Source organism: Gigantopelta aegis, chromosome 11, assembly GCF_016097555.1.
Source record: "Gigantopelta aegis isolate Gae_Host chromosome 11, Gae_host_genome, whole genome shotgun sequence".
Lineage (NCBI taxonomy): Eukaryota > Metazoa > Mollusca > Gastropoda > Neomphalida > Peltospiridae > Gigantopelta > Gigantopelta aegis.
This window is the reverse complement of record NC_054709.1, coordinates 34,596,462-34,611,166: the sequence shown is the minus strand read 5'-3', so window position 1 is coordinate 34,611,166 and position 14,705 is coordinate 34,596,462. Positions and strand designations below refer to the sequence as shown.

General features: G+C 38.9%; 1 protein-coding gene across 1 annotated transcript in view; it reads left to right on the top strand.

Moving 5' to 3' along the window:
* LOC121385660 (DNA topoisomerase 2-binding protein 1-A-like) overlaps positions 1–13,353 on the top strand; it is an 80,451-nt gene extending 67,098 nt beyond the window's left edge. Inside the window, exons 37-44 of the mRNA XM_041516420.1 lie at positions 1,533–1,672; positions 2,127–2,220; positions 4,142–4,248; positions 6,795–6,917; positions 8,490–8,611; positions 8,911–8,980; positions 10,379–10,512; positions 12,581–13,353. Of these exons, the coding sequence (XP_041372354.1) occupies positions 1,533–1,672; positions 2,127–2,220; positions 4,142–4,248; positions 6,795–6,917; positions 8,490–8,611; positions 8,911–8,980; positions 10,379–10,512; positions 12,581–12,665 (875 nt within the window). The 3' untranslated portion in view covers positions 12,666–13,353. The remainder of the gene's footprint in view (positions 1–1,532; positions 1,673–2,126; positions 2,221–4,141; positions 4,249–6,794; positions 6,918–8,489; positions 8,612–8,910; positions 8,981–10,378; positions 10,513–12,580) is intronic.
* The last annotated feature ends 1,352 nt before the right edge of the window (positions 13,354–14,705 follow it).

Below are 14,705 nucleotides of genomic sequence, written 5' to 3'. Positions count from 1 at the left end.
AAGTGTTACGTCTCACTTGGCATTCACTTTGATATGTACCAAGATATTTATATCACTCAACTCGTTTGGTTGATGTTCCTGTAAGGTTGTAGTGCACCAGTCAAAGACGTCATTGTGTGATGTCGAAGTGTTACGTCCCACTTGGCATTCACTTTGATATGTACCAAGATATTTATATCACTCAACTCGTTTGGTTGATGTTCCTGTAAGGTTGTAGTGCACCATTCAAAGACGTCATTGTTTGATGTCGAAGGGGTACGTCCCACTTGGCATTCACTTTGATATGTACCAAGATATTTTTAACCATATGGGTAATATAATCGTTTTATCTTACCCAGGTAAGAATGGCCACTGATACAAGTAGCATGAATATATGTTGAAACGGCCAGGGAATATTTTGTTGTTACTAACATTTTGATGAGCAGTAGTTGCTGTGAAAAGAAGTTATTGTAGTTGAAATATTGTTAGTAATTCCTGTTGTGATGTTTGTGTGGTAAGAACATTTATTAACCATATGGTTCAACATAACCGAGTTAATAAAAAACATATGAAGCACATGTGTAATAACAAGTTTAATGATGCAATTTTGGGAAGCGATGTCATAACATGACATTGCTTACTCTGTCCTAGCTCAGACTGTGTGAGATATGACGTCATTTCGTTTTCTCCTTCTGATTGTGTTTGAATCATTTTGAGATGGTCCTTGTTATTCATAAAAAATAATAATATGGATAATAAAAAAATTATTACACTCGCATGTGAGTCATACTGATTTTACGAAACTCGTGTCAGAATTCATGTATTACTCTTGCTCTCGCTCGGGCAATACAAGAATCCCGACACTCGTTTTGTAAAATCAGTACGACACACAACCTCGTGTAATAATCTCTCTTTATAAACCCATATTATTAAAAATATCTTAGTGCATACACCAAGTGGGACATAACACTTAGACATTATACGATAACGTCATTGATTAGCACACTACAACTTTACAGGAACGTGAACCAAATGAGTTTAGTGATATAAATTTATTATCGAGTATGAGTAATAATAGGATATTAAAAGAGCTTCCATTTCGTATCATCCTTATGTCCCTCGTGAAATAATTCTTTCACTCGACACATAAACATGATATGAAATGGAAGCTTGTTTAATATATAGAGATTACTAAACGAGCTTGTGTGTTGTACTGATTTTACGAAATGAGTGTCAGGATTTTTTATGAATCCTGACACACACACACAAGTTTAATCATTTCTTTATTATCCATATTATTATTGTTGTTTTCTTTATGAATAACAAGACCCAAGTCAAAATGTTTCAGCCACAACTAGAAGACGACAAAATGACGTCATATTTCAAATGCACAGTCTGAGCTAAGACTGGGGAAGCAACGTCATGTTATGATGTCACTTCCCAAAATTACGTCATCACCCATTACACATGTGCTTCGTATGACTATTATTAAGTCGGTTATGTTGAACTATGTGGATAATATATATATATATATATATTAATTTGTATTTCAGCCTTTCCAGGTCCCAAACCGACAACGGCAGTGATGTCTCCTCAGCCTGTGGAGCTGGTAGACGACGACAGCTGTGACACAACCGGACAGCATCGGCTACCACGGCAACTCGTCTTTCTCGTGTCGGGGATGCAGCAGGCGGTAATATCATGAGTCATGTGATGATAAATTAATCCAGTGTGCGATTTTGAGGAGAGTCCGGGAGCCTGAGGCTCACAAAAATTATGTAGGACTCTCTAGCTTGACTAGCATTGCTCATAAACATTATTTGTACAAATTACATTGATTCTTCAAAATGACAGTCAACATATATCTTAGCCCGAGTACTCTGACTGTAAGAGAGCTAGATGGACATAAATATGCTCTCATTACAGTCGGAGACCAAGCTATGTAATTTTTTGGCAGTCGCCAACCACCAAAAATTAGTCAAAGATTTCCACTCTAATACCACAACAATCCTATGTTTGACCATTTTCGAGTTCCTTGATTAAAAAAATTCAGATATTAATCACTACTACACATACTACAGAAAGAAACCCAAGAGCACCCACATTCTGTCAACTAGTTCATTTGTTTTTTTACATATATTTTGCAGGAGCGCGTTGACTACGGAGCTCTTATAGAGCAGTTAGGAGGAAGACTTCTTGATACACAGAACTTTGATCAGTCATGTACACATCTTATTGTCGGTAGGTTTACACAGAACTTAGATCAGTCGTGTACACATCTTATTGTCGGTAAGTTTACACAGAACTTTGATCAGTCGTGTACACATCTTATTGTCGGTAGGTTTACACAGAACTTTGATCAGTCTTGTACACATCTTATTGTCGGTAAGTTTACACAGAACTTTGATCAGTCGTGTACACATCTTATTGTCGGTAAGTTTACACAGAACTTTGATCAGTCATGTACACATCTTATTGTCGGTAGGTTTACACAGAACTTTGATCAGTCGTGTACACATCTTATTGTCGGTAGGTTTACACAGAACTTAGATCAGTCGTGTACACATCTTATTGTCGGTAAGTTTACACAGAACTTTGATCAGTCGTGTACACATCTTATTGTCGGTAAGTTTACACAGAACTTGGATCAGTCGTGTACACATCTTATTGTCGGTAAGTTTACACAGAACTTTGATCAGTCGTGTACACATCTTATTGTCGGTAGGTTTACATAGAACTTTGATCAGTCGTGTACACATCTTATTGTTACACAGAACTTTGATCAGTCATGTACACATCTTATTGTCGGTAGGTTTACACAGAACTTTGATCAGTCGTGTACACATCTTATTTTCGGTAGGTTTACACAGAACTTTGATCAGTCGTGTACACATCTTATTGTCGGTAGGTTTACACAGAACTTTGATCAGTCGTGTACACATCTTATTTTCGGTAGGTTTACACAGAACTTTGATCAGTCGTGTACACATCTTATTGTCGGTAGGTTTACACAGAACTTTGATCAGTCGTGTACACATCTTATTTTCGGTAGGTTTACACAGAACTTTGATCAGTCGTGTACACATCTTATTGTCGGTAGGTTTATACAGAACTTTGATCAGTACACAGAACTTTGATCAGTCGTGTACACATCTTATTTTCGGTAAGTTTACACAGAACTTTGATCATTCGTGTACACATCTTATTTTCGGTAGGTTTATACAGAACTTTGATCAGTACACAGAACTTTGATCAGTCGTGTACACATCTTATTTTCGGTAGGTTTATACAGAACTTTGATCAGTACACAGAACTTTGATCAGTCGTGTACACATCTTATTTTCGGTAGGTTTATACAGAACTTTGATCAGTACACAGAACTTTGATCAGTGATGTACACATCTTATTGTTGGTAAGTTTACACAGAACTTTGATCAGTCATGTACACATCTTATTGTCAGTAAGTTTACACAGAACTTTGATCAGTACACAGAACTTTGATCAGTACACAGAACTTTGATCAATCGTGTAAGAACATTACTGTTGGTGAGTTGACACAGAACTTTGATCAGTTGTGTACGCATCTTACGGTAAATTTACTTACGCCTATATCTTGACACTTTTTGTCTCACTTTGACACAATCAGAAAGCGAGATACAATTACATGTATTTCTTTTTGATCAGCGACAACTCTAAACTTTAGTTCTTGTATTTAGATCTGTTTTTCACAAACCAAGTTCTAAACCAATGACTCCTAATTTATAGGTTAATCTATGTAGATAATATTTATTTCAGTGCGTGATTAGAATCGATTTAATTTTCTTGTGTGTTTTTTTTGTTTTTGTTTTTGTGGGTTTTTTTTTAAAAGAACTAAATCCTGAATTTTATATCACGAATTATTTCTTTATAAATTCTTTTATAAAATTACTTAAAATGTTTTTAATTAATGGTCTTTTTAACATGCTACACTGTGTTTTACTTTAAATGTTGAATTTTTATGTTATACTGTAGTTTGTCACCCAAAAGCCAATGTATGTTTCGTGCAGGAGTTCATTCATTCATTCGTTTTCAACACGCACTGAGAAAAACATCTGTGAAAGCACTCAAAGAGCGTATTTTTACAGTAGGTGAGATGTGTAATTTTGTGTAATTCTTGTTACAGAACAGCCAGCGAGGAACGAGAAAGTCCTGGCCGCGATCGCGTCGGGTAAATGGGTTCTTCACAAGTCGTACTTTGAGGCGTGTCGACAGGAAAACAAGTTTGTTAAAGTACGTTTCATTGTGTTTTGTTTTTTTTCTTTACTTTTTTGTATAACAGGGTACAGGACATAGTTCAGTGGAAAGGCACTCGCTTGATTCACAGTCAGTCTGGGATCAATCCCTGTCGGTGGGCCCATTGGGCTATTTCTCGTTCCAGCCAATGCAACACGACTTGTATATCAAAGGCTGTGGTATGTACTATCCTGTCTGTATGATGGTGCATATAATAGATCCCTTGCTACTAATGGAAAAATGTAGCGGGTTTCCTCGCTAAGACTTTATCAAAATTACCAAATGTTTGACATACAATAGCAAATGATAAATAAATCAATGTGCTCTAGTGGTGTTGTTAAACAAAACAAACAAACTTCTGTATAACAGAGATTTCTTTCTCCAATTTCATTTCAAATAATTTTCACCGAGTAGACTGCATTTTGATCTTCCCTGCTAAAAAAGTATTCAAGTATACGATGAGTGTTCGGTGTTCCTAAGAATATCGACAGTGTTTATTAACCAGTATTTTATTACCTCCGATACGCACCCAAGTAATGCTTTCAAAGTAGCCCTGGGCTACCTCTCGGTAAGCAGAACATTTCGACAAATTATTTATTAAAACTAAAAAAATTGCAGAAACTTGGCTAATTTCGAACAAAATATCAATTATTACATAAAATTATTTTGCCAAATTAAAATAAAATTTACCATACATGTGCGAGAGCTAGCCCTGTATCCAATCAGAAAGGAGTATGGCAACAGCAGACGTCTTTTCTTACACATTGGAAAAGCTGTAAGTAATTTATAATTTAACAGTAGAACAGGTGTAACAGCTGGAAATATTTTACACTCAATAAACTGGTGTCAGTGCCTTTAATAAATATGTTTACTGTTTCAGTAACGAGTTGGCAGCGAATAGCATCATGTACACGAGTAATCAGACATGTTTGTTGTTTCAGGATAGTCACGAGTGGAATCATGTACTCGAGTAATCAGGCATGTTTAATGTTTCAGGATAGTAACCAGTGGGACCATGTACTTGAGTAATCAGGCATGTTTATTGTTTCAGGATAGTAACGAGTGGGACCATGTACTCGAGTAATCAGGCATGTTTATTGTTTCAGGAGGACAGTCACGAGTGGGACCATGTACTCGAGTAATCAGGCATGTTTAATGTTTCAGGAGGATAGTCACGAGTGGGACCATGTACTCGAGTAATCAGGCATGTTTAATGTTTCAGGAGGATAGTCACGAGTGGGACCATGTACTCGAGTAATCAGACATGTTTATTGTTTCAGGAGGATAGTCACGAGTGGGACCATGTACTCGAGTAATCAGGCATCTTTAATGTTTCAGGATAGTAACGAGTGGGACCATGTACTCGAGTAATCAGACATGTTTGTTGTTTCAGGAGGATAGTCACGAGTGGGACCATGTACTTGAGAAATCAGGCATGTTTAATGTTTCAGGATAGTAACGAGTGGGACCATGTACTCGAGTAATCAGACATGTTTGTTGTTTCAGGAGGATAGTCACGAGCGGGACCATGTACTCGAGTAATCAGGCATGTTTAATGTTTCAGGATAGTAACGAGTGGGACCATGTACTCGAGTAATCAGACATGTTTATTGTTTCAGGAGGATAGTCATGAGTGGGACCATGGTCTAGAGTAATCAGGCATGTTTATTGTTTCAGGAGGATAGTCACGCTCGAGTAATCAGACATGTTTATTGTTTCAGGAGGATAGTCACGCTCGAGTAATCAGACATGTTTATTGTTTCAGGAGGATAGTCATGAGTGGGACCATGTACTCGAGTAATCAGGCATGTTTGTTGTTTCAGGAGGATAGTCATGAGTGGGACCATGTACTCGAGTAATCAGACATGTTTATTGTTTCAGGAGGATAGTCACGCTCGAGTAATCAGGCATGTTTGTTGTTTCAGGAGGATAGTCACGAGTGGGATCATGTACTCAAGTAATCAGGCATGTTTGTTGTTTCAGGAGGATAGTCACGAGTGGGATCATGTACTCAAGTAATCAGGCATGTTTGTTGTTTCAGGAGGATAGTCATGAGTGGGATCATGTACTCGAGTAATCAGGCATGTTTAATGTTTCAGGATAGTAACGAGTGGGACCATGTACTCGAGTAATCAGGCATGTTTGTTGTTTCAGGAGGATAGTCACGAGTGGGATCATGTACTCGAGTAATCAGGCATGTTTGTTGTTTCAGGAGGATAGTCATGAGTGGGATCATGTACTCGAGTAATCAGGCATGTTTAATGTTTCAGGATAGTAACGAGTGGGACCATGTACTCGAGTACTCAGGCATGTTTGTTGTTTCAGGAGGATAGTCACGAGTGGGATCATGTACTCGAGTAATCAGGCATGTTTGTTGTTTCAGGAGGATAGTCATGAGTGGGATCATGTACTCGAGTAATCAGGCATGTTTAATGTTTCAGGAGGATAGTCACGCTCGAGTAATCAGACATGTTTGTTGTTTCAGGAGGATAATCACGAGTGGGACCAGGTACTCTAGTAATCAGACATGTTTGTTGTTTCAGGAGGATAGTCACGAGTGGGGCAGCGAGTTCACGAGTCGGATCATGTCAAACCTAACTCACCAGGCCTCCAAACTGGCGGCTGCGTGTCACCGATGGAGACAGAAAGTCAAAGAGCTCAGAAAGGTGACAGCTAACACTTTGTTCTCACACATTCACACAAGTAAACAGGCGAAATGTCTGGGGGGGGGTGGGGGGCTGAGAAGAAAAGAGCATATGAACCAACTTGTGAAAAGGGCAATCCATTGAAAAAAGAAGAAAAAACCCCACCCAGAAATCAAAGGCACATAAATATATTTGGCTATGGGAGGTGGGGGTGGGTCCCTGATCCCCCTCCTAGCATATACCTCTGGTAAATATACAGGTTTCTTGCACACCTCTTGAGAAAACACTTGAGATTTTTGAAAGCACATGACAATATCACACAAGTTAGGGATTGATTTAAAATCATCTGAATGGTTATGAAAAATTAAATTATCCAATGAAGTTAACACTACTGATAGCTACTATAAATTGACTGAGTTGACCATAGATAAGTTCAGAGTTCGTGTCCAGAATAGCAAGCTTGAACCCTAATTAGATACAGTTAAACTTTGTTTTGTTTAATGATGTCACCACTAGAACATATTGATTTATTAATCATCGGCTATTGGATGTCAAACATTTGGTAATTTTGACATAGTCTTTGAGAGGAAACCCGATACATTTTTCAATTAGTAGCAAAGGATTTATTATATGCATCATCCCACAGTCAGGATAGCACATACCACAACATTAGATGTACCAGTCGTGGTGCACTGGCTGGAACAAAAAATAAGACCACGGGTCCACTGACGGGGATTGATCCCAGACCGACCGTGCATCAAGCGAGCACTTTACCGCTGGGCTACATGCCACCAATGTAATTGGATACATGCACAAAAATATACTGACGTCCAAAAGAATTTTTACATAATTTTTTTATAATTTAATAAATATTATCGCTAATAAAAAAGAACCAATTTAGAAACCACCGTACATGTATCTTTCCTCCCTCAGTATATGTGTGGTCCTTAACCATATGTGCGATGCCATATAACCATACCAGGGCTTCTACATTATGGTAGTCCCACTCCCATGGCTAGTGATATTTAATGTTGGGCTAGTAAATAACTAATATTGCCATGCCCGATGGCTAGTGAAAAAAAAGAAAAGAGTCAAATGTTGCAGTTAAGTCTATTTTGTAAATATGAATATCCTGACCCCACCCAGACCCCCAATGTCAGTGTTTTTAAGCGCTATCTCCCTCTCTAGGTGACATATCTGATTATTACTATTATTTAGTAAAATTGTAGTAACTTAAAGAAAAGTAGGGCTAGTGAATTTTTAATCATGGCTAGTAAAGTTATAAAATCACTGATCCCATGGCTAGTGGATTTTATAAAAATACTAGAAGTCCTGCATACATAAAATGTGTTGTGCATCGTTAAATAAACTATATCCTTCTTTCCTTCTTTGCATGTATCACGACGTGCATTGTGAAGTTTAGATGTTGAACTTCACGATACTTTTACATCCCGCTGTACAGTTTGTTGGTTTTCATATAATAATATTTCAAGCCTTATAAAGTTACTTATGGACGTCAATATTGTAATGCTTCCTATTTTGTCAACCAAAAGTAGAAATTAAAAAAAAGAATACTTTGCTTTTTGTCTCCAGTTGAATCCACATTGTAAAGGAGCGTTCGATGGTTGGAGGGTTCTGCTGTGCTCGGATAAAAAGCGGGAAAATAACTTCCGCCGTCTGCTGGAAGCTGGAGGTGCAGACGTCTTGTCGTTGAAGTGAGTATTGGCTGATTACCATGTCATTTTAACACCGATGAAAATCTGGAATTCTGGGGCCAGTTGTTCAGGGCCGGATTTAGAGCTTGGTGAGGCCTGGGGCACTTCATATGTTTTTGTTTTTTAATTATCAAAATAAAACTTCTTGTTTTTTAATTATAAACCAATGAGTTACATGTTCTAATGGAGCATTAAGCCAGACAAAAAATAAAAATAAAATAAAATAAATTAAAAGGTTCTTGGTAAAATGTGTGTTTGCAAATTTGTAATTAGATTAACTTTTTCATTGTCATTTTCAGACCGCCATTTTCATCCGACGTATCAGCATCTCATGCATTCCTAGAGCTACACAAAGTCGCATTATCTCAGGTTAGTGGTTGTTGTGGTTTTCTCTTTGGACACTAGTTAGGTTAGGTCAGGTCATAGGGCTTAACGTACACATTCAGAGCAAGCTGTTGTAGTACATACCTGTCATGGGCATACTATAAAACGGGTAAACTTTTGTGGAGGGGAAAAAAGTATATAATTTTTTTTTTTAATTTAAAAATTGCGACATGTATAAAACTATTTTTGGTACATACTAGATTATTAGTAATCTAATAGTTACACTTAGCCTAATAGTATCCCATTTTGAATGACTCGGCTGATGAGTGCTGCAATGACGCGTCTTTTAGGCCTATCCATGAGTGACCGCATGACGCAAACACGTCTTTTAGGCCTATCCACGAGTGACCGTATGACGCATACAGGTCTTTTAGGCCTATCCACGAGTGACCACATGACGCATACACATCTTTTAGGCCTATCCACGAGTGACCACATGACGCATACAGGTCTTTTAGGCCTATCTATGAGTGACCGCATGACGCATACACATCTTTTAGGCCTATCCACGAGTGACCGCAAGACACATACATGTCTTTTAGGCCTATCCACGAGTGACCACATGACACATACACATCTTTTAGGCCTATCCACGAGTGACCGCAAGACGCATACACATCTTTTAGGCCTATCCACGAGTGACCGCACGATCTTTTAGGCCTATCCACGAGTGACCACACGACACATACATGTCTTTTAGGCCTATCCACGAGTGACTGCATGGCACATACACGTCTTTTAGACCTATCCACGAGTGACCGTATGACGCATACACGTCTTTTAGGCTTGTCCACGAGTGACCATATGACGCATACACGTCTTTTAGGCTTTGTTATTTGTTTCATACCAGTTGGCTGGTGTTGTTTGCATTTATTGTTATAATCATATTGGTGTATTGTGAGTAAATGTACCGTGTTACGCTTCGTGGATTTTAAAAAAAATTCTTAATGGAACTTCCTAGTAATTATTTGCTAGTAATTATTTGCGTTAAATTAATAACACGAAATACCTGTTTCACAATATGTGTCGACCCATGCCGGCTCCACCGTCCAGGACAGGAAAGGGATTAAGGTGGGTGGAACCGAACCACCCGAGCTGGTAAGTGCAAGAGAACACCAGCAGCCGGACCGGGGTCGGTAGAGGGCGGGGGCATTTGTGGTGCTATTGAATTTGGTATGCCACGTAGGATTAAGTCCTAATATATTCTTTTTAATTTCTAAAATTACTTTATTTTAGTTAAATGGTGTCTAAATTATAGAAATTACTTTTGTATACAGTGTAAAAATAATTATTAGCCTTATTGTCAAACACTGATTAATATATATTCACATTAATGACCTCAGTATTTGATATTGACACGTGTATATGTTGCTATGGTAACAGGAAGACCTGGAACACCTGGTAGTGGGTGGTGTTCACTGCGTCATTCCCGACTACATTGCCTCGTACCTGACGGACGACCCGCTTCCATCGGTGGAGGACTTCTGTCCCCCAGAAATATCGGCACTCAAAGCAAGGTAAACTTTTATATTTGTAATAGTGTCTCGTGGTCAGACTGTAGCGTTCATTATAGAAATCTCGGCACTCAAAGCAAGGTAAACTTTTATATTTGTAATAGTGTCTCGTGGTCAGACTGTAGCGTTCATTTCTGTAGCGTTCATTATAGAAATCTCGGCACTCAAAGCAAGGTAAACTGTTACATTTGTAATAGTGTCTCGTGGTCAGACTGTAGCGTTCATTTCTGTAGCGTTCATTATAGAAATCTCGGCACTCAAAGCAAGGTAAACTTATATTTGTAATAGTGTCTCGTGGTCAGACTGTAGCGTTCATTTCTGTAGCGTTCATTATAGAAATCTCGGCACTCAAAGCAAGGTAAACTGTTATATTTGTAATAGTGCCTCGTGGTCAGACTGTAGCGTTCATTTCTGTAGCGTTCATTATAGAAATCTCGGCACTCAAAGCAAGGTAAACTGTTATATTTATAATAGTGTCTCGTGGTCAGACTGTAGTGTTCTTTAATGAAATCTCGGCACTCAAAGCAAGGTGAACTTTTATATTTATAATAGTGTCTCATGGTCAGACTGTAGCGTTCTTTATAGAAATCTCGGCACTCAAAGCAAGGTAAACTGTTATATTTATAATAGTGTCTCGTGGTCAGACTGTAATGTTCATTATAGAAATCTCGACACTCAAAGCAAGGTAAACTGTTATATTTGTAATAGTGTCTCGTGGTCAGACTGTAGTGTTCTTTATAGAAATCTCGACACTCAAAGCAAGGTAAACTGTTATATTTATAATAGTGTCTCGTGGTCAGACTGTAGTGTTCATTATAGAAATCTCGGCACTCAAAGCAAGGTAAACTGTTATATTTGTAATAGTGTCTCGTGGTCAGACTGTAGTGTTCATTATAAAAATCTCGGCACTCAAAGCAAGGTAAACTTCTATATTTGTAATAGTGTCTCGTGGTCAGACTGTAGTGTTCTTTATAGAAATCTTGGCACTCAAAGCAAGGTAAACTGTTATATTTGTAATAGTGTCTCGTGGTCAGACTGTAGTGTTCATTGTAGAAATCTCGGCACTCAAAGCAAGGTAAACTGTTACATTTGTAATAGTGTCTCGTGGTCAGACTAGTGTTCTTTATAGAAATCTCGCCACTCAAAGCAAGGTAAACTGTTATCTTTGTAATAATGTCTCGTGGTCAGACTGTAGCGTTCATTATAGAAATCTCGGCACTCAAAGCAAGGTAAACTGTTATATTTGTAATAGTGTCTCATGGTCAGACTGTAGCGTTCATTATAGAAATCTCGGCAATTAACCTTTAGACTACTGGGTAAAACTGGTATGATGCCATACCCAAATTTGGTTTGCAGAAATTTTTTTTAAGTTAACCTTTTGACAAAATTAATATCCTTATCATTACTGTACGATTTTCTTAACCATAACTGTAAACGTAACCCATTTTCTTTTTGGGGGAGGCCCCCCATACCCACTGTTGACTGGTTGCATTCAATTCCATAGAGCCATACCAAAAAAATTCTTTCTGGCAGAAACAATAATCAATATAGCAGGTCAAGTTAAAGTTTATTTTGTTCAATAATACCACTAGAGCACATTGATTTATTAATCATCGGCTTTTGGATGTCAAACATTTGATAATTTGATGAGGAAACCTGCTACAGTTTTCCATTAGTAGCAAGGAATCTTTTTTGTGCACCATCCCACAGACAGGATAGCACATACCACGGCCTTTGATATACCACTCGTGGTGCACTGCCTGGAACAAGAAATAGGCCAATGGAACGGGGATCGCTCCTAGAACGACCGTGCATCAGGCCGAGCATTTCACCACTTTATAGCAGACCAGGGCCCATGCTTATAAAACTTAAAGTCTAGACTTTAATAAAGTCCAGACTTTAATGTAATGCTATTTGAATGGTGTTGCCATGACGTTAAAGTCTGGACTTTATTAAAGTGGTAGACTTTAAGGTTAATAGGCACAGGACCTGTCAAGTTTGTCACCTTGTGTTCGTAGAAATGTGTGTAAAGGCAATAAAACTTAAATACATGAACTTGTTTTTATTGCAGTCTTCCTGACAAGTCAACGAAGAAACGTAAAAATACAACGTCATCCTCATCAGATACAAGCATAAAGAGACAACATCGCCATTGACGTCGTCATTGTAAAAAGACAATCAATCTGGGCTGTTTCCTATGACATTTTAAACTTTGTGACATTTCTGTTATTAACTTAAATGTTATTCCATTAGTAGGAAAAACAACAGATAATTATCCATGTTGTTCCCCTACCTGTCCAACCAGAGGGGACTTTAGGCTTCATCTCTGTCCTTCTATCTGTCTGTCTGTTTGTCTGTCTGTCCGTCCGTCAGCAGTTTTCCAGACTTTTTCTTTGGCAAGTCCAAGATGTGGAGTTGAAATTGTTTACACAGTTTTATGATGTAATTACCGCTATATTTTTCCTAATGCAGCAAGGGATCTTTAATCAGCACTTTCCCACAGACAGGAAAGCACATACCACGGCCTTTGACCAGTTGTGATGCACTGGTTGGAATGAGAAAAAAAACCCCAATCAGTTGAATGGAACCACCGAGGTGGTTCGATCTTGAGACGCAAGCACCTCAAGCGGGCACTTTGGTGTGTGTTACGCATAAATTACACATTTTATAGTTTAAGATTCCTTTTGGCGTGATGTACCCCAGAGGTAAAATGCTCGCCTGGGGCGCAGTCGGTCTAGGATCAATCCCCGTCGGTGTGCCTGTTGGGCTATTTTTCGTTCCAGCCAGTGCACCACGACTGGTATATCAAAGGCTGTGGGATGTAGTACCCTGCACCACGACTGGTATATCAAAGGCTGTGGGATGTAGTACCCTGCACCACGACTGGTATATCAAAGGCTGTGGGATGTAGTACCCTGCACCACGACTGGTATATCAAAGGCTGTGGTATGTAGTACCCTGCACCACGACTGGTATATCAAAGGCTGTGGTATGTAGTACCCTGCACCACGACTGGTATATCAAAGGCTGTGGGATGTAGTACCCTGCACCACGACTGGTATATCAAAGGCTGTGGTATGTAGTACCCTGCACCACGACTGGTATATCAAAGGCTGTGGGATGTAGTACCCTGCACCACGACTGGTATATCAAAGGCTGTGGGATGTAGTACCCTGCACCACGACTGGTATATCAAAGGCTGTGGTATGTAGTACCCTGCACCACGACTGGTATATCAAAGGCTGTGGTATGTAGTACCCTGCACCACGACTGGTATATCAAAGGCTGTGGTATGTAGTACCCTGCACCACGACTGGTATATCAAAGGCTGTGGGATGGTGCATATAAAAGATCCCTACTAATGGAAAAATGTAGTGGGTTTCCTCTCTAAGACTTATCTGTCACAATTACCAAATGTTTGACATCCAGTAGCTGATGATTAATGAATCAGTGTGCTCTAGTGGTGTCGTTAAACAAAACTAAGTCACTTTATTCATTCGTATGACTGTTCTTGTATTAATTCTTGTACATGTATGTGTATTTTATATTTGTATAACATGTAAATGATACACATTTGTGTATTTCGACTACTAAGATTTTGTTGTGTATGAAATACCGTTCTTGACTTTATCGACATGTGGTAAACTAGTAACCTGAATGACAGTTCTTGACTTGTTTCGATGACCAGCCTCGGTGGCATTGTGGTTAGGCCATTGGTCTACAGGCTGGTAGGTACTTGGTTTTGATCCCAGACGAGGCATGGGATTTTTAATTCAGATACCGACTCCAAACCCAGAGTGAGTGCTCCGCAAGGCTCAATTGGTAGGTGTAAACCACTTGCACCAACCATTGATCCATAACTGGTTCAACAAAGGCCACGGTTTGATCTATCCTGCCTGTGGGAAGCGCAAATAAAAGATCCCTTGCTGCCAATCGGAAAGAGTAGCCCATGAAGTGGCGACAGCGGATTTCCTCTCACTATCTGTGTGGTCCTTAACCATATGTCTGACGCCATATAACCCTAAATATAATGTGTTGAGTGCGTCGTTAAAGAAAACATTTCTTTCTTTGTTTCGATGACTGCTATCCGATAACTGATAATTAATTAAATGAGTGAATGTGCTTTAGTGGTGTCCTTAAACAAAAACAAACTAACTTAGTTCCTCAAGCTCGACAATTAAAACATGCCGTTGAGA